The sequence below is a fragment of the Quercus robur genome, chromosome 6 (assembly GCF_932294415.1).
Source record: "Quercus robur chromosome 6, dhQueRobu3.1, whole genome shotgun sequence".
NCBI lineage: Eukaryota > Viridiplantae > Streptophyta > Magnoliopsida > Fagales > Fagaceae > Quercus > Quercus robur.
In genome coordinates, this window is record NC_065539.1 from 4904624 (window position 1) to 4925505 (window position 20882).

Below are 20882 nucleotides of genomic sequence, written 5' to 3' on the forward strand. Positions count from 1 at the left end.
GGAATAGATTTATAAGTTCAAAATTGATTTACATCTCTCCAGTTGTAATTTAAAAAATAGTTTCATATTAGGGGAATATTACTTAGTGAATGAGCAGTGACACTGTCTTGCATTATGCAGAGAAGCATAACCAAAATTCATAACTCCACCAAATAGTCTTATCTCAAAGAAGGTTACCTTATGAATGTAACCCAATGCCACACCAGATTTGGCCAGCAACCTTTGCCCACAAAATTTACATGTTGTCATCTTGCAATTCTTGAAATCTTCAAACTTCAAACTGGTCGTCCAAATATCTCTTTTTATTACCAATGAAACCCATCATCAGAATTTATCTTTACCTACCAAAATAAATAAATAAATAAAAATAGATTGGTTAAACTCCATTTGTTCCAACAAGAATACCTTCATTTAGTTCCATTAATGTAACAGTTCCTCATGCAAAGAGCCATCCCAAAGCTATAATAAAGCCGTGCAAAAGAATCATATTGATATTTGTAACCATAAGGCATAAACTACATCTTCTTATATGAATTAATAAGTACAGCAAGTAAAAAACATATAAAGAAGAAATCATACAGATTAAAGAGGAAATTCAAAGTCCATAGTTCATCCAGATTAATCCAACATCATTCAAAGCAAAAACCTTCCTCTAATAGAGGGAAAAACAAAAACAAAAAGTCGACCATGAAACAAAATTGATGAAAATCTTCAATTGGGTAGTCAAAATTCTATGGAGAGTGAAGCAGAAAATCTGAACCACAAATGAGAAGGAAAACAGCCTCAACTTAAAATACAAAATTCCTATATCAAAACCAATACACCCACAATACCCAAACCTAAATCACATTTAACGCTCAATAAAGGGACAAGAAAAAAACTTTACCTGCAGCAGTTCCAGCCATCTGATAGTGGCGGTAGACTGGTGGTGACAGCCTTCTAAACTCTCTCCGCACCCTTACGAAGTCTCAGGAAAAAGCACAATACGGTAGCGTGACAGTGTGAACATCAAAGGGAAGGAAAAAAAATTGAGCCACCCAAATTACACAAAAAAAACTCTCACTTAGAAGGAGAAGAAGATTAAGAAAGAAAATCCCAAGTATTACAACTGAAAGGGGAAAACGCAAGAAATTAGTTTTACCAGTAGTGGTTTTGCCGGCTGACCGATGGTGGCAGGCTAGTGAAGGCAGGACTCTGTTCTTGCAGGACTCTGTTCTTTATCTTTGCCGGCTGGAGAAGGTGGAGTCATTGAGTTGTGGGAGAGGAGGACCGACGGTGGTCTGGGTTTTGGTTTCAGAATATCGGGTTAGGGTATTTGGTTTGAGAAAGGGGAGTATATATGTTTCAGAATATCGGGTTAGGGTATTTGGTTTGAGAAAGGGGAGTATATATATTTAATAAAAAGAAATAAATTAGATTTAAAAATTTAAAAAAAAATGCTGATGTGGAAAATTGTGGTAGCTTCAAAAGCTTCGGTTTTTTATATATATATATATATATATATAGATTATATTAAAAAGTATTATTTAAATAAATTAAAGTGGATAAAAGATCATATGATGGGAGTGTTTTAAAAAAAATAAGTGTATAAAATAGAAAAAGTAGATTCTTAACATAAAATAGATGGAAAATTTCAACAAAACGGATGCGGATGCTCTTATATTAACTGCTCAATTGAAGTATCCCTAAGGCGTTCTTTTCTCAACAAGTGGTATCAGAGTCAAGGTAGTGTGCAACAAAGTTACATGCAACAAGGTTACAAGGTTTTCAAGGTCCTTTTTGCCGCTGGAGTAGGGATGATGTGTATGTACTTGGAAAATACACACAAGGTTTCCACGAACATGGACATGCAAAATTCCTATGGATGAGAAGTATATATTGCATAACCGTTACATGCAACAAATATCTCACAACATGCAGGATCAACATTGGATGTATGCTCCCTACCAATTGTGAGACATCGATTGCATGCAATTCATGTATAAGATAATTTTCCCCTAATTAGGGTATGCATGGGGTTGAGTTTGAAATATTTTTCAACTTTTTTGGGTTGATAAATATCCAACCCAATCCAACCTAGGTTGTTTCCATTTTATCAAGTTTAATAATAATAATAATAATAATAATAATAAATGGATTTTTATTCAACTGTTTAAGTTCATTTTTCAATAAATTATCACAATGTATACAATCGAGCGTGATATTTATAATTTATCAAAAATAATACGCAAAATTTCGAAATAATCCAAATTAACAAATTTAAACAAAATCAAAATTCAAGATAAATCAAACTAAAAATTTGAAATGCACTTTTTTTTATACTACTAACAGTGTGGATTGTGTGTTGAGTCAAGTTATATGGATTGAAAATTTTACCAGCCCAAACCCGACCTAGCCCAAGCTTAAAAGAATTTTACAACTCAACCCAACCCATCATCTATGAAAAATTAGCATAAGATGTCAATTTCGGTTTGTTTGAGTTGGGTTAGTGGGTTGAATTCATCACCCCAAGCCTAGAACTCCAGAGTGATTAAGCAAGAAGTTAGTACCCATTATATGCTTTGTTAGAGTTCAATTTAGTAATTTACTATCATTACCTTATCATACTTATCATAATTACACATATGCAGAAGAGGTTGCACAAATATCATTGCATTATTGATTAAAAAGAAAAATAAAACATAATAAAATTTTTGTGTGTATAAACATGTGTTTACAATTATTAAAAAGAAAATGTAGATTAGAAAAAGGACAAGAATTATGTAAGAGATTTCATTATCTTGCAATGAGAAAGTTGCCTGGAAAGAAACAGTAATGCTCAGGACAGAGAAAAATGCATAATTTTGTGCCACAACTTGCCACGTGGCAAGTTGTAATTGATGTAAGTGTGATGGTGGGTCATGTGAGAACACACCTGCACCAATTACAACTCGCTACATGGTGACACGTAGTTGTACACTTTCTGTATCCTAAGTATTACTCAGGAAAAAAAATGTGAAAATTAATAGGCTTTATTGGTCGGACGAACTTGTAGGGTTTAGTAACTTTTTATATAAAAAGTACAAGGTGGTTTTTCCTCCCATTTTGGTAGGTATAGGATCACATAATTTTTGTTATCTTCTCAAACCACAACAAACAAATAAACAATTAAACAAAAAATTGTTGTCGTACCTAATAAGGCACATTGTTTTTAGGAGCCGTGGTGGACTAGGAGATAAGATCCAAGTATCCAACTACTTGTTCTTAAATTTGTTTGTTGGAACTTGCAGGTCAATTTAATTAGTATCGTTACCGTAAACTTGGACCAGCAACAAGTGGACACGAATCACGATGTGTCGCCTTCCTATCAGTACCAGAAACGAAAATCAAAAGGTCACCTTCTACAGCTAGTCATGTACTATAGTAATGAAATTTCCATTTTCTGATTATTATTAGGCTTCCATGGTGGGGCTGGGGCAAAGTATGAGACGCAATTATCTTTCTATTTCTTTCCTCTTATTTTGGCTCAAAATATATCATGATAAGATTGTCGACTTATTAGTCCATGCTTTACCAGGATTTTTTTTTTTTTTTTTTTTTTAAGGACTTGGCTTGGGTCGTGTTCCAGCTTGAAAACCAAACCTTCCAATGGCGTAAATTTGAGCTGAATTTGGTTTCTTTGCTACCTGAAGAGCTCAAGAGTTACTTCAAAATAGTCTTCCTAATTCGATGTGGGGTTCTCTTGTTTTTCTTTATTGTATCTTTTGAGTAATAAACAATTCACTTTTATATCAACTCACCACTTTTTTTTCTACAACTCAAAAACAGTCAATCACTTCAATAAGTTGTAAAAGGAGTGGGGTTGTAAATGAACCAAACTGCTCATAAATAACTCGAGCTTAACTCAATAAAATATTTGTTCATGTTTATTTATTCATACGCAAGCAAAGCCAGGGTCTTAGTTTTAAGGCTTGTTTAAATAATGAGCTGGGCCCAAAAAGAAAAATATTTGTTCAAGAATAGGCTCATGGACATTTAGGCTCTATTCAAAAAAAGTTGGGCCTAGCCTCATTTATGAACTTGATAATAAACTTGATATGAGCTTGACAAATAAACTCATATCTTACTAAGACTTCAGTTAATGGAGAGTTAGGACCACTAGTCCAAACCAAATAGGCTTAATAATAAGCTTGATATGAGCATGATAATTCTTGGTTGGATCTCAAGCTCAAAACATTGATATTAAACTCGAGCTTAGCTTGACTAATAAATCAAATCGAGATCATTAGTTAAACTAAGCTCAAGCTTTTAGACTTTTTGACAAGTTAGAGTTCAAACATCTTTGTGTTTTAAGCTTATTCATGCTTGTTCATATTTGCTTATTTATAAACAAGCCAAGTTTGATCCTTAGTTTTAGGCTTGTTTAATAAACGGTCAAGCCAAAAAAAAAAATGTTCACGAACAAGCTCAATACAAAAAAAAAAAAAAAAAAAAAAAAGGCTTAACTAAGACTCATTTATGGGCTTTGTAATAAGTTTGATACGAGCTTAACAAATAAACTCATAATTTACTAAGATTATATAATTAATTAGGAGTTAGAATCACTAGCCCAAACTAAATAGGCTTGATATAAGCTTGATAATGTATTTGTGTTAGATTTCAAACTCAAAAACTTGATATAAGCTCAAGCTAAACTTGACTAATGAATCAAGCAGCTCAAACATTATTTGTAGGCTTGGTTTGAAATCGAGCAAAGCTTGAACATTTTATTTTTGTTGAAAAGTCGGCTAGAGTATTCACTATTCGATAAATCTCAACTCATTTACAACTGTAGAAAGAAGTTGAGGCAAAAATTGTTCCTAGATTTATTGGCCATTCTTTTGTGTGGCACTTTGAACTTGTTCGTACAGCCCATGAATAAAACGGTGTCATTCAATATTTAATGATCGTTTTAAAGAGAGAGAATGAGCTCTATTGGTGGAATGCCTTCCAATCAAATCATTTCACAAACTTTACATTTTTGGTAATTCTGTATAAGGACCATCTATAGAAACACCCCCTCCCCCCCCCCCCCCCCCCCTTTTTTTATCCAGAGTAAATCAAAAGGGTGATTTTTCAACTTCAATGAAAATGCCATAGATGAATGGGTAAACTTCAATCACAACCAAAATTCTACAAAACCCACACAGGCTCTTCTGGAAGTTTAGAAAAAATCGACGCAGTTTTTAACTGGCAGGGACCACTTTTTGAAGTAATAACTCCAGGTCTTTCAATCTGCATGGATGGTGCAAAACCTATATGTAAGATGTCGGGCAATATAAAATAATAAAATCAGAATTTTGCAAGCATTTTTATAGAGGAACTGGCAACCATACCTCAAATTACTCAAATCTGGATAGATGGCTATTGCATCTTTAAAATCCTACATTAAAATATTATATCAAAAAATAATTCAGTACTCTCATGAAGCAACTATTGGCAATCAATTAATTGCCAACATACGTAAAACATTGTCAGTAATTTTCTGTGTTTAAGAAAGAAAGAGGGAAAGGCTTGACCTGTTCAGCTGTTGAAGATGTGTAGGTAATCACACATGACATCCCTGCTCTTGTTGCTGCCTACAAATTTAGTTTTCTTTAGGATTCATCATGGTTGAAAAGGCTTGATTCAATGTGTACGCCAAATAAGAGGAAAAATGTGGAACAATAACTCAAATTTGTGGTAAATCAATGGAACGGATAGAATACCTACCCTATTAACATAAGAATCCAAGATAATTTTTAACAATTCTCTCAAAACTCCTCGTTTTTAAGCATGTACAGTAACTGATTATTACAAATCACAATACCTGTAGTCCAATAACGCTATCTTCCACTACCAAACAATCTCTTGGTGACACGCCCAGCCTCTGCAAGGAATATCATTTTATAGTTCTGATCGTGATATGCATTCAAGTAATAGAGCGCAATGGTTAATATTACATTGGAAGCTGTCAGATAAATTGAAGGATCAGGCTTCTTTTCCTTCACATCATCACCTACAAGCCAAATAGAAAAAACAGAATTAGATTTGAGTGTTGGAGTTGCAAAATATAATACATACATACGTGCTTTTTTTTTTATAATTAATATACATACAAACATTCAAACAATGACACATACATCATACATGCATAAACAGGGGTATTCTATAAATTTAAAAAATAATAATAAATAAAAACAACAAACAAATAAAATGGAATGGAATGGGCGCTGACAGCAACAACCTCAATGTTACCAAATCTATTTGAATGGACTAAAATTTTGACACTTAACATATGGAGGGAAAATGACAGCATTTGCAGCTAGACTTGAAAAGAATGGATCTAAAAAAACTTTCAAGCACGGACGGAGAGTAACTTACAATATAACAACGAGAATAACAAAATTGTGTGAGTCCCATGCACATTACATAGATGATCTTATACACGCGTGGCAGATGCAAATAAGGATAAATTGTACAAATAGTAAACAAGCCTCTCATACATGACATGACCAAAAAACATGTAGAATATCTCATTTCAAAATGATCAATATATACCTGCCAGGAAACAATCAAGACTTTGAAAGCGCTCCTAAGACAAGGAAAATACAATATGTGATTTAAAATATGTTGTAGAAGCAGAATACTTAAAAATGTAGTAAAACAACTCCAAAGACACAACTTACAATTCCTATAAGGTTTTCAAGACAGAGTATAACTGAACTTTTAGTCGCTGCAGAGCAAACAGCTAGTTTTTTACCCTACAACAGCAGGAAAAAAAGGGTATCACTATCAATTAGCACATATTTGTATTCCTAAGCATAGACACTTCCGATATTGAAGATGAAGCAAAGGCAAAAGAATAAACTAGTGATAGAGGAATAAGTTATTAATCTCTATGAATCCAATGCAAACAAATGATCTTCAATCCCAATTATCAATCAAGAAAATCTATATGGAATAAAGTGAGCTCAATATACCATGAAAATATAATTGCATTTGAATGGTAAATTTTATCTTACAGCAGCCTTGGCCTCATCCATCAATCTCAAAACCCCAGGTCTAGGTTCCACCTGGTGAAAACAGTATTAGTCATTAATTCTTAATGCCCATTAACATAACTGATAATGAAAACAAAATCAACAAGAAAATTGAAGTAAAAGAGATGTAAAGTTGTTCTTACAGTTCCAGATTTGATGATTTCTTTGTACCTTTCAGTCTTCCAATCCTGCAACACCATAAAAGGATCCATACATTACAAGTCTGGCCAAAATAAAAATTCATATAATGGATACAAAATAATTCTTCAGAATTGTAACCTTTTACCACGAGTTTGAATGCTTGTACATGTATATATATACACATTGAGAACCAATGGATAAAATCTCAAACTCTTCAATATGTATTTCATATACCACTCAAAATAAAGAATTCCGTTCCATCAAAATATATACAATTGCTTCGAAATCAATTGACATCTCTTCTCAAAAACGTGGAATTGAGACAAACAACCAGATCCATTTCTAAGGTATTCCATAGTGACAAACCCAGCATTCAAGAATTCTAAAGTTCCAATTTCTCCATTTAATTCTTAGAGAAATTGAAACAATAGAATAAAAGCACACAAAAATCTCTCTACACATACCTTAAAAAAAATAGGGAAAATTACATCAACCTCCCTTGAGGTATAAGGAAATGACAATGAGCCCAAAGTTTTGCAAGAATGACAATCCCCTCCTCATATTCATAGACTAACTTATCATTGGCTAAGCAAAAATATTCCTAATCTACCCCTGGCTTATCAATGAAGTCCTTATTTTATCCTTAACTGATTTGATTCACCCAATTTACCAAAATTTAGGAATGCTTAGTTGGGAACTCAGGGGAGGTCTATTATTTTATTTCCTAATCCATGAAAATTAACACTTTTGTTGGTTTAAAAAACCAGAAAAGGGAGAGGACCGAGAGGTTGAAAGTTTTTGAGGTTGGACCAAGGTAATCTAGTCTTAATTAGTGTGTGTATATATATATTATGGAACCTCTAGAAATGAGATTCAAGTCCTGCCAGTAGCGAGTGAAATAATGATAGGGGTTTTACTATTGTACCAGTAGCTTGAAGGGTTAGTTAGTAATGAGTTTTAACAGCTGTTTGGTTGGTTGGTTAGTCAAGAAATTGTAACTGATTGTATAACAGAATTAATAACTGTACCAATGTATAGCAGATAGCTCAACTATAAGAGGGTGATCTGGATTGTAACTAAGGACATTAAAGAATGATACGCAATCTCCTTCTTTTTGCTCTCTCTCTATTCTATTCTACTCTAGGAGGCCTAGGTCCCTCAAAGAACTACCATAGCTAAATCTGTTACTTGATAAAGAACTACTGAGTTCTTACCAAATTCTAACTACTTTTTACAAAACAGAGGTGATTGGTGGAAGTGGAACATAAAGTGAAACAGTAAAATTGGAGTAATTTTTTTTGTTTCAAAGACATTAATACAGAACTCAATTAAAGCCAACAGAAGCGTTAATTTTCACAGACTCAACTTGGTTACTTCGTTCTCAGCTCCCTAAACAATAGAAACTTTGTAATCATTAATACATTCTCACATTTTCTCGGCAGCCAAACAGACAAACACAAAAATGATATTAATACCTGAAGAGTGTCGATCAACTTGACTCTGTCCTCATCGGCCTCGGGAGGCTTCTCGAATATCGTTGAAATCGGCCAACCGTGCTCCCCAAAGTACCTTCACTCACAATCGCAAACCCCAACCAATCAACAATCAAAAAAAAAAAAAAAAAAAAGTAAAAATAAAAAAGAAAAGAGAAGAGAGAACCATCGCATTTTAGGTTTGCCGCCTCCGATGCGATTCTGGAGCTGGTCGTAGAAATCGATGCCCCAATTGAGAGGCTTTTGTGATTCATCAGAAGAAGAAGGGCAACGGACATTGAAATGAGCGAAGGCATCGTTGTAGGCCTGGCGGTGCAAGTGCTCGGACTCGAGGATCACGCCGTCGCAGTCGAATACCAGAGCTTGTAAGGAAGCGGAAGCCGAAACTGAGAGCTGTTTCTTGGAGGAGCTGAGAGATTTTGATCTGAAGGTTCGGGAGCGGCGAAGAGTGGTGACGTGGCAGAGAGGATTAGGAGGAAGAAAACTAGGGGCAGTAGAAGAAGAAGAAGAAGAAGAAGAAGAAGAGGGAGAGAGAGTGGGGCGAGAGAGTGTTATCATGCTGCTGCACGCCATGGCTCTGTGTGTGTGTGTGTACTGTTGAGTTTGTGACTGTGTTCTCTGTGGCTTTGGAGCTTCGGGCACTATTTTCTAACGGATTTAACGACCGTTATGGACCTTTCAAATTATGGATGACTCAATAGCTCTATGGAGTCTAAACTTAATGCATTTTTAAAAAACGCTTTTCATTGGAAAATGAAAAATTGACCTCTTCTTTTCTTTTCTTTTCTTTTTTTTCTTTTTTCTTTTCAACTTTTTCAATTTTTCTAGTTTTTTAAAATTGATAATTAATATATGCTTTTAGTTATTCTATTTTAGTTAATTACTTCCCCAAACACTCAAGTTTGATTATCTATTCTAAATTCTCAAATATATATTATAAATTCTATTTCACTTATATGTTGAGTAAATTGCACTAACCTTCTACTTCTAGTAGGTTTTCTGTTATTATACTCACTTCCTTTCTAATTTAAAATAACACTTGCCTCTATTAAACGCAAACTAGTTATACTAACCTCTCATTCGTGGATGAAAAAAAGCTTTAAAAATCTTGAATTTTCTATTTTGCCTCCGTTTAAACTTTTCACCACACACCCCATTTATTTTTTGGTATTTTTTTTTAAGTCTTTTTTTCAATACATACTTTACTTTTTTGAAAGGCGGCTATCTTTTTCCAAACTAGAGGGGTGGTGAGTATGATAATAGAAACCCTCAATTCTCCTTTAAATATTCTTTATCCATTATTTTTTATTATTTCCTCCACTTTTCAAAACATCAACTTTTTAAATCGCTCATCCATTTTTTTTTTTTTTAAGAATAAAATAAGTATTTGTAGAATGAACAATATTCTCTAAATGCAAGGAAACACTGTAGCCAAATGGTATTTTAGGGAATGTATAGGAAATCCTATACGTGGGTTTTTTTTTTTTTTTTTAATTATTCATTCCTCCAATCGGTCTCTTATCCTATTTTTGGAAACCTATTGGGAAATTGCTAAGAAAACAAATAAGTATATAACATAATTAATTGATATCTATCTCTATAATTATTATAAAATATATATTAAATAAGATTTTAAAAAGGAATCGACTTTCTGTAGAAAAACTTTTGGTAGGAACAGAAAGAAAACATATAATCATTGCATCTCAAAGCTTGGGATGATATTTGCATACCATAATGTTTTGGATATCTAGGTAAGACATGAATATGGCCCTTTTATTAAACTAGGGCCTAGCATACTAACAAGAGAGGATAAATTATGGATGAAATTGTTGTCTATCAAGTACATGAAGGACGAGAGTTATGGCTAGTTCCCAAGACTAAAAATGGATCCTCAATGTGGAATACCATCCAAGCCTCAAGGGGATTAGTGGAGAGAGGCGCTCGATGGAAGATTGGAAATGACATAGCACTAGATATTTGATATGCTCCATGGGTCCACATTTGGAAAAATTCAAGCCAAAACCTAGAAATGATTCCCCAAACAACCCAATTTGATTTCTTAGCTTATCTTGCAATAACCAACAAGGTGGGGCAAAGACAAAATTAGGGCATTTTTTTTTTACAGAGAATCAGCAAGAAAAGCCATTCAAACATAATTACCCTAATATAACCAAGAAGATTCATTAACTTGGGTCCCCAACTCATCAAGTAAGTTCTCCACAAAATCTACTTATCAAGCACTACAGGATTCTTAAGGACTAGAGAATAACCCACTGAACAGTTAGGAAGAAAAATATATATGAAAATTGAAAATTCAGAAGAGACTTAAACTGTTCTTGTAGAGAATAGCCTGGTAGATGATCCCAACAAGGTCAATGATTAAGAGAAGATTAAATATTGAGTAAAAGTTGTGCATGTTGTGTGAGCTGAGGAAGAAACCCTAGAACACCTATTCATAGGATGCCCTATAGCAAAAATTGTTTAGGCTAGTTTGCCTTGGCACATCAAATTCTTTGATATGCAATTCAATTCATAACTAACTAGGTTAGGCCGGTGATCTAATTGGAAGAAAATTTGTCACTCCCAAAGGAAGAAGGAAGCAAATTAATATAATCTGCAACAATTTGCTGTGATATAACATGTATGACAGGACACCGCATGCCCCCTGAATAACATGACAGGTTTGTTACATTACGCTTGATTTTCATGGCGGTGACTTCTTTTTTTTTGGGGGGGGACCTACTGGATAAAGAAACATAACTTCGGAAAGATGCCTAAGAAGTCACTTCAAAACTTCTCACATCATACAAGCCAATAACCCCCACCCCCCTTGAAGGAGAGGAAAAATGAAAAAGGATAACCAACCATTTAATGTCAGAATAATGCTCTGTAAATAACATGAATACAACTCCAGAATACGTTCATAGTTGTGGCCGTTGAGACTTGTATGGTTATCTGCAATCTACACCAACTGCTTCAGTGATAGACTTAAAACCATCCCTTTCTAAGCATTCGGCCAGTTCAGCCTAAGAAATAAAAGTCACAACATTAGATAAGAAAAAGGGGAAAAAAGATTTTTGCGAATCCTCAAAACCACTGTTTTAAAAACCGGACCGGACCGGCCGGTCCGACCGGTTCAACCGGGAATCGGGAGCCAATCCGGTCCGGTTAAAAACCCCAAAACCGGCCAAAAACCGGTCAAAAACCGGGGTTGAACCGGAAATTCCAAAAAAAATGGTTCTATGTCCGGTTCGGTTTTTAAAACCATGCTCAAAACACATCAATCATCAATCAATCAATATATATATATATAAAAACAAAGACCTCATGCGGGAATGTATGAGATTCTGCCAAGTGACACATCATTTGCAATAGTCTTTCTATTGACTTTCCTCCCACCTTCTATCAACTCTTCATCTCCCCCATCAAATCCAATTGGCTAACATTAAATTCATAAATTGTCACTAGCTTGGAATTAATAACCAATTACTCACGTTCAATGCTTCTTATCAATGCTCTGAACTTTCCAAGTTAATTCATTTCACTATTATTAAATTTATTACTATCTTCCCCACTTTATTCTCTTCTTAACCTTCAGTTGTCCCTTGGAATTTTCACGGCTAACCTTCAATTTTCTAAACCAGTCAAGGACACATGAACGATATGGTCTATACATCACTAGCATCAACTTTTTTTTATTCGTACAATTCCTCTTTATGGTAGACCTTCTCACATGTCATATCTAAGAATCGACTCTTAGGAGCAATCAGGAAAGTAGTGGGTTTTCATTGCTTTCTTAATTTAGCCAGTATTTAAGGTAAGATTCATCTTTTTAATTTAATCCATTGTATAGGTAGCAATCAGTTACAAAGAGGGATTATAAATATTTTATTTAACTGCAATAAGATAAGAAAATTCACCTTGTCAATCATCAATGTCATGAATCATGATGTTTAAACTTTCCCTTGACTTGACCGAAGGTTGGGTGAAAACTTGTTAACTTAAAATAGAAGAGGAAAAAAAAAAGCATTCTACTACCCACAAATAATACCTCTTTTAATAAGATTGTTCCCTGCCAAAAAAAATTTCCCCATGCTGCTACCCAAAAAATGGAAAGCAACATTCTTTTGAGCCTTGTTACACTAAAAACTCTTCCAAGAAAAGCACATATCATTGTAACCTTTTAGATACTCATTTACGTTATTTATCAAAAAAAAAAAAAAAAAACCTTTTAGATACTCATAAAACGAGAATACATCAAACTTATCATTATCATTCAGCCTGACACCAACGATCCGAACATATTGTTGAACTATAGGACGTCTAACATAGAATCAATTTGTACAAATTTGATATTCCATGAACCCAAAGGTCCTAAACAAGAGTCCTAAACAAGAGCGTAGTGAATCATCTTTGTTTACTGCAATTGAGTACAAGTTTTAACATAACTATTTCAATGAGTAATTCCCACAAAAAATTTCATGTTAGAACCTCATTCCATCAAACAAAGGTCAATGACCTCAATCCCACAATATTACATCAAACATAATGGGACCAAATTCCAAATATCCAAAGAATGCTTGCCTATCCAATTCCACCAACCAAACAAAGGGTCAGTGACCTTTTTCAGTAGCACCCACTGAAACCCAAAATCTGAACAAAATCGAAGATCACAACTCAAACGCAATACTAGAGTAATAAAAGATGCTCCACTGTCTCCCCACTACGGTGGCTCATACAACGCCACCCTACTAATGTGTACACCTGAAGAGATTATCGCAAGTGAGGATCTTCCCCATGCTGTCGTCCATACAAATAAAGAGACAATCCTTGGGGCCTTGACACACCAAATACTCTTCCAATGGAAAATCATAACACAACTACCCCTTAACACATCATAAAAGGTGCAAACATCAAAATCTTTGTTCCCTTTTAATCTTCATATCAATATGTCACCACCCTCCCAACGAGGGATAATAGAATAAAGATTAAGTTACCACCTCTACCTCCCAATCATTAAAGTCTTGCACAAAGCTTACATCCCAACTCCTCTATTTCCAGTGACTCTATCTCCCCAACAAGGAACCGACTAAAGCATCTCTAGCTTAGGAATAATCATAATATTGTTGAAGTTTCCACAACACAACGTAAAGTCTTAATTTTTGAGAACTTCGTATGAGTTGATGGTTGCTTTTACTTATCAAAAAAAGTTGATGGTTGCTTTGGAGTGCATCTAGTTTTCTTATCTTTTAGATTTCATAGATCAACTGAATTTTGCATATATTCTTAAGGTGAACCTTTTGTATATGTAATGTAGTCTCAAAATTATCGTAATGTAGTCTCAAAATTATCATTCTACCGAAATTTATCAATTAATTTTTTTTTTTTTAAAAAAAAAACCACATAACACTTCTGATCTGACAAAATTAACCAAACTAAGTTATTGGGGTAAAATGAAAAAATAACAAAATTATACAATTCAAACGATCTCCAACAGTGCCCCAAAACTAAATTGAGTAGAGCTACCAGAAAAAGATCCACAAATTTATATCCAAATCCTACCCATATTGTTCAACAGGTTTCCATCTACAGATGGAAAAACTATATTTTAACTCCATTAAATACATAAACTTTAGACCAAAGAGTTCAGAACAAAATCCCAAAAGAGAGCCTAAATTTCTAATCTTTAGTCAAATGTATTATCATTTCAAGTATCATTTCACTAAAATTACCTAGAAACAGTGAGTATAACATGCAAAACAAAATGTATATTTTGGGCCTCTCCTATTAAGGAAATAAGTTTTCCAGCTATTCTCACCAATACTGAATTTCTTACTGATCTGGTTTACTTTTCATAACATATTTTTCATTTCCTCCTTTTTTGGGCCCATAGAAGTAACCCTTTGGTGTTTCCCCAAGCCCTATCGCTAGACACATTTAAACATGAACCCATGCAAGGAGATTACAATAATCTTCTCTCCTCTCCCCCCCCCCCCCCCCCCCCCCCCCACTCTATCTCCTGAAACAATCTTTCTTTCACCTTAAATGCGCCATCGTGGTACATCCACATATTTTATTTAATTCTTTCAGTTTCTCCATAAGCTCCAAAATATCAAAAAGGCATAACAAAAAATACCTTGATCTGAGGAATAAGAGCTGGTCCCCCATAACCAAATGCTGTATAAAGCTGAACAAGAGTTGCACCAGCTCGAATTTTTTGGTATGCATCCCCACCACTGAATCAAATGTAAACTATAAGGTTCTAAAAGTAACATGATGACAACAGATGAGTATCATGATGAAAATGTTGAATGGGTGTTCTGCTTTTACCTGCTAACACCCCCACAGCCAATTAAAGGGATCTTTCCCTGATACAGACAAATAAACAGTATGTCAAGCTCTCATGTATGACAGCAAAGAAGGGGTGGGGAGGGAGGAATCCAGACTCAAATATAGAAGGAACAGTATCCAAAAAAAGTGTCCAATGCTTTATGAAACAACAACAACAAAACCTTTAGTCCCAATGCTTCATGGAAAAAACTAAAAATTCTATAAATATGAATCTGCTACTCCTATAGGAGATTAACATAAGAAATTCAGCAAGAAACCATGATGAGCTGAGATACATGGACACAGGAACTTGTATATCGGTGTGTATCTCAATGTCATATTCATCTCATTCTATATTCATATAACACAGACAAAAAACATCCTACTTTTCAACTTTCTTCTGATGGCCCCATGGAAAATTATGGGACAGCAAACTCATAGTATAAAATCACCAACATCAATATTTCACGCTTTCTGAAAAATCCTTCTTTTTCTTTATAAGTGAATTTTGGCCCAAGGGAAGGGGGAAGATACTTTCTGAAAAATCCTAGTAATAGGCGAACATTATATGTAAAGTGTCTTGTAGAACCATGGATGAATCCCCTTCTTTAACACAGTCTGACATGTCCAACAGCAAATTTCAAACACATAGATCCATATCCATGTCAAGGAATACAATATAGTTTTGGATATTTTTCAACAGTGCACTTGCAATTGATTCTTTAGGCTTATCTGTGGGAGTCCAGGAGGACCCGAGTAGCTATTATCAATCTTCAGTGTTTACGTGCTTGTGGTGAACATTAGAGAGAGACAAACAGAGACACAAACAAACAGGGTACGCTTTGTGTTTATCTATGCAATCCTATTATGGTAGGACAGATTAATGAAAAACAAGTAGCATGAATTACTGAAGTAGCCAACATACCTTTGTTAGAACGTACATTTCCTTCAATATGTTTGTAGAGAGATTAAAGAGAGGCTTCCCACTTAAGCCACCAACTTCCCTAGCCACTGGGTTTTTACTTACAGAATCTGGTCTTGAAACAGTTGTATTTGATATTATCTGAACCAAAAGAAAAATGATAAAACATAAAAAATAATAATAAAATAAATTTTTTTTAAAAACCCAATAATAATATCAAAGAAACAATATATATTGGAAGCATTACAGGGTAGTTTTCACCCTGCAATACTAACATAAAAAATTGAAGGAATGGTGGATCCTAGAATCATCAGCTCATAAAGCGCATTGAAATCCCAGCCAAATAAAAAATTACTAAAAAAGATACATTATTACAAATAAGAACACCTTAAAGGTAACAAGTCCATTATGGAACGAGGGGTTTCAGTACCTTTTTCTGACAAATGGAAAGGGGGGGAGGGGATGATGTTTCCAACAAATGGATGAAGTTTGTACAAAATCATGGCAGACTAGAAGTTTGATGCTGATCAAATTAAGGTGGATGGTTTGATCTAATTGCAATGTAGTTACAACTCACAATATCATCTATGGAACTCCTATGTTGCTTCACAAAGTTGGGACTTCTAAAGATACCATCAAAGTCTAGTCAAGCAGAAGTAACAGGCAAGAGAGAGACATTTAGGAAAACAAGCAAAACTTTGTAACAGGGAGGGGAGAGAAGATACCAATCCATCCAAGCAAAGAGCAAGAGCAACCTATAACAATAAAGAAGGAACTATGAGAATATCATATTAGGAAATAGAGGGGCTATTTTAAATCTTGCACGTATACATACTGCCGCAATATCTTCAAGGTCTTCTTTAGACAGGTCTGGAGCGATTTTCACAAGCAAAGGGGGTGGGCCCTCCTCTCCCCATTGCATTTCATCACGAGCAGCTTGAACCTTGACGAAATTACAAGATCTAACTTCTGGTCACATGTTGTGTTAATCATATAAAGAAAGAGAAAGTCATGCCATGACAGCTATACCTTCTTCACAAGGTCCTCCAATTGCTTTCTTCCTGAAGCATACGCAATCCTGGGGTATTTGGTGAAGAAACATTAATCACCTACAGAGCAAAATACACATGCATTGTCAGATTAAAGAATAAGAAAAGATGTTGCCAACCTGCAAACTAACTTAATGATGAATTTATCAAAAATACCCTGCATCAAGGCAACCCCCCCCCCCCCCCCCAACCCTAGGCTCCTATGTATTCTTTTAAGTGTATGGTGTTGTGTATTATTCTCTTGAAATATGTCAAACTATAACAGGCAAAACCACATTTTTTAATGAATTTATTATACACATTTTACCCCTATCAATCAAGATGTAATTGTCAGATAGAGTGAAAGCATATAGCCACTTGAACACAGCAAGATGCAATAAGTACCCTTTTTTTCTATCAAATGCAGTAAGTACCTATGTTGAAACAAAAATATAAAGAACTCCATTATATATTCTGTACAAGTAAAATATTAAAAATCTATCATAGAACAAAGAAATAGATCAATCGCAATAAATTAGAAAATCATTTTTACCAAGTAATCAGCATACTGGGACAATGTATGAACCCCTTGTACATAATCTGCAGCAGCATCTTCACTTGTCTTATTCTTTCCAAGATTGACCCCAAGAATGCCAGGTCCAGCTTTGCCTCTATGTTTTGCTTCATCAGTGGAGGAAGATGAATTTCTTGAAGTTTCAACCAACTTCCTCTTAGCATGCTGGGCATCCAACCGCTTTGCAACAGCAACAATTCCTTCACCATTGAAGCCACACCGATTGATGATAGCACTAGTCACAAATCAAGCAGTGTGGGGGCAAATAAATTAGAGAAGAACTAAAAGTTTAAGCTACAGAAATACAAATTTTTCACAATTCCACCTTCACCAACTATCCAAAAAAGCATGATCAATTTGACTCAATAAGAACCACCCCACACCCCCCCCCCCCCCCCCCCCCCACACACACACACACACACAAAAACAAAGTATCAATTCAAAACAATGAAGTCTACAAAACAAGATATGCAATCAGAATTTGAGAAAATAAGATAAGATGCACATTCTTACCCTTCCGGCAATCTAAAGATACGAGGCTTTGGATTACCCTCTTGCGGAACAGGGGTTACAGAGCCAACCTCTACAAAGCCAAAGCCTAAACCCAGCAACCCATCAACAGCCTCGGCGTTCTTATCAAAGCCAGCAGCAAGACCTATGGGGTTGGAGAACTTCCTTCCCCAAACTTCTAGCCCTATATTTGATGGATCAGGCCTCTTCTCCCTTGGAATCCAACCATGAGCTGCTGCTGAGACAGCTAGTCTGTGAGCAACCTCCGGGTCTAGAAGGGCAAAAAAAGGATTTAGAAGTTTTGTTGCTGAGAATAGCCAACCACTGCCAATAAAAAAATAAAATAAAAAATTAATAAATCAACCGCTGCTAAAATTTAATCACCAAAAATGAACAAATTAAGTTCCTATTGTTTAAAATTCAAGTTAACTACAAAATTCAGCCATTAAATGAACTGTTTTCTTTTATATAGGTCATAATTATATTATGTTAGAATAGGAGAAAACTCATACACAGGAAGTATCAACAAGCTTTCCCAAAATATAAAGAAAGATCAAAATGTAGATGTACGCAAGAGTAAGAAAAGATCATATTCAAACCTAGACACAGGCAAATAAGGTTTCTTTTTGAAGAACATTAAAAAGACAGAAAATATGTTCAGTTAGTTTTCATTCAAATGATAACCAAGAGTTGGCCTGCTTAAAGGTATAAATGCTACTAAAGCCAAGAGCCTTATAGCTCAGTGGCATTGTCTGGTCTCCATTATAAGGAGAAATAGCGTTAAACCCCCCTCCCCCACTTATTGAAACAATTATCCAAAAAATAAAAAATAAAAATGTGAAACAGAGCAAAGTTTAAATGTGAACTAAGCAAAAGTATCATCCAAAGATCTGAATGAAGTACCAAAAAGTTGCTTCATCCACAGTACTCACATAAGCTCCTCCAGCTATAACTAAGCCAATTGTGGCTCCTGTCAATAACCTTCCCTACAATTCAAATAATCAGAGGCTACACTTCAGAATCAGACAAAAAAGTCATCCATTTATAAAACTAAAATAACAGTGATCCAATGGAAAATTATATATATTATATAAAAAAATAAAAACAAAAAAACAAAACAAAACAAGAGATTTACAATACCCATGCAATTCAAATTATCTCATTTGTTTAAAAATAGGCACATGCTTCAGATGAAAATTTTGATTTTATTTTACTTTTGACATACTATATGTGGATGTTATAAAAAATAAATAAATAAATTTAAAACAAATTTCTTGCTCAACCTATAAAACTTCAAATTTTTATGCAAACTGTTTAACAATGTGGAGTAGGTTGCTCGAAATCAATAAGAAATGGGAGGGAGGGGAGTAACTAAGAAACTACATTTTAAAGAAATACTTGTGTGATACATAACAATGCAGTTCCAGTCATATAAATTTCAATCCTTTTCAAGGTGATTATGAAAGAAAAAATTACACATTTCCAACCCTTTTGTATAAGCAAGAGAATTTATCAGTGACTTAAAAGAAACTGGTTCGATCAAAATTTGTCAAAGCTTCAAACAAGATAATAAACTCTCTTTCAGAAAAATAAACTAGACAAGGAGACCAAGGGATTATTAGGATAAAGAAGTATATGGAGGAAGGAGCTAGGCTGCTAGAGCAATTATAGTGAAGACTTAAGTGATAGCAGCTACTGTCAGAACTAAAAAGGTACATGATAGTATTGGATAAATCTGAAACATATGCTACTAAAGCAAGACATTTCCACGTATGGAGAAATTGAATACACACACAAAAGCAACCCTCAAAATTCAAAAGACCATTCAACATTTTTTTTCCTGAAAATATTGTCACCCAGAAAGAAAACGTTGGGAAATTGAATCTCCTCCAAATGACTCTAGAGAATAGACTCAACCTAAGACAATGCAATTTCTTCCTAAGGAAAATGAAACAATGAATGAGCAATCAAGGAAGTTTCCATCAACTCATGAATCTATAACTTAAGAGCCAACCTCATAAGCACAAATATTGGGTTTATGGATTCAGCGGCATTCTTAATTCTTAAAGAACAGGACATTGATAGATTAGACATTATGACAGAACAATATATATAATTTAAAACAAAAATTTGGCCTTTTTTTCCTTTTTGTTTAATGATGCCAAAGCAATACAAATAAAAGAAACTAAAATTTTCAACTTTCTTTCCCAGAAAACAAACAAAGGCTGCATTTAGCTGGGAACACAAAACAATGATCTTGCAGCAGTGAACTAAGTTTCCATTACCTCCTCAGCAACAAAACAGATACAGAAGAGAGAGAGAGAATACTTTCTTGGCAGAGTGAGGGATGTTTGGAGCAGTTTGTGAAGAAGAAGAGCAATGTCTGGCAGTTAAAAGAGGAGTTGAGAATACCCTTTTGTTCAAAATTTCTCTATATATTTTCCTTGAAACCCTTACTGCCATTTTTATCTGTCTTTGACTTTTAAGACAAAACCTACGCAATGTCTCTCAATTGTAGGCGAGAAAACAGCGTTGTCGGAGGAAGGGAAAGCCGCTGGTGACGGCTTTGATATATTAAATGGGCTGGGCTATCTGATGAGTTGAATAAAAATGGCCCATCCACTTCAGTTGATGCTCAGGACCACTCCAATATTATCCAAAAAAATTAACAATTGAAGCCCATTAATTATGAGTTTTTTTTTTTTTTTTTTTTTTTTGAGAACCATTAATTATGAGTGGAAAGGATTGATTTAGTTCCATTAATTTTGAGGCTTAAGGCTCTCAAGAAAAGAGGTAATATTAGGGAGAGGGTGGTGTTGTTATCTCAATGAGCTTGAAAATTCT

General features: G+C 34.6%; 1 protein-coding gene, 1 long non-coding RNA gene and 1 pseudogene across 2 annotated transcripts; 1 reads left to right on the forward strand and 2 right to left on the reverse strand.

The window, feature by feature from the left end:
* The first annotated feature begins 3214 nt into the window (after positions 1-3214).
* Positions 3215-3912, forward strand: LOC126689628 (uncharacterized). The gene is made up of 2 exons (XR_007644559.1): positions 3215-3372; positions 3584-3912. It is a non-coding gene; the product is annotated as an uncharacterized LOC126689628 (long non-coding RNA).
* A 908-nt stretch (positions 3913-4820) lies between these two features.
* On the reverse strand, positions 4821-9367 carry LOC126732405 (haloacid dehalogenase-like hydrolase domain-containing protein At4g39970). The gene is made up of 11 exons (XM_050435238.1): positions 8841-9367; positions 8657-8750; positions 7184-7228; positions 7023-7073; positions 6687-6761; positions 6559-6592; positions 5961-6016; positions 5828-5887; positions 5538-5597; positions 5355-5401; positions 4821-5253 (listed from the first exon to the last, which is right to left on the reverse strand). The coding sequence occupies exons 1-11, from the start codon at positions 9245-9247 to the stop codon at positions 5205-5207; spliced, it is 978 nt and encodes a 325-aa protein (XP_050291195.1). The 5' UTR covers positions 9248-9367; the 3' UTR covers positions 4821-5204.
* Positions 9368-11278: 1911 nt separating this feature from the next.
* LOC126732404 (dihydroorotate dehydrogenase (quinone), mitochondrial-like) lies at positions 11279-20586 on the reverse strand (annotated as a pseudogene).
* Positions 20587-20882: the final 296 nt, after the last annotated feature.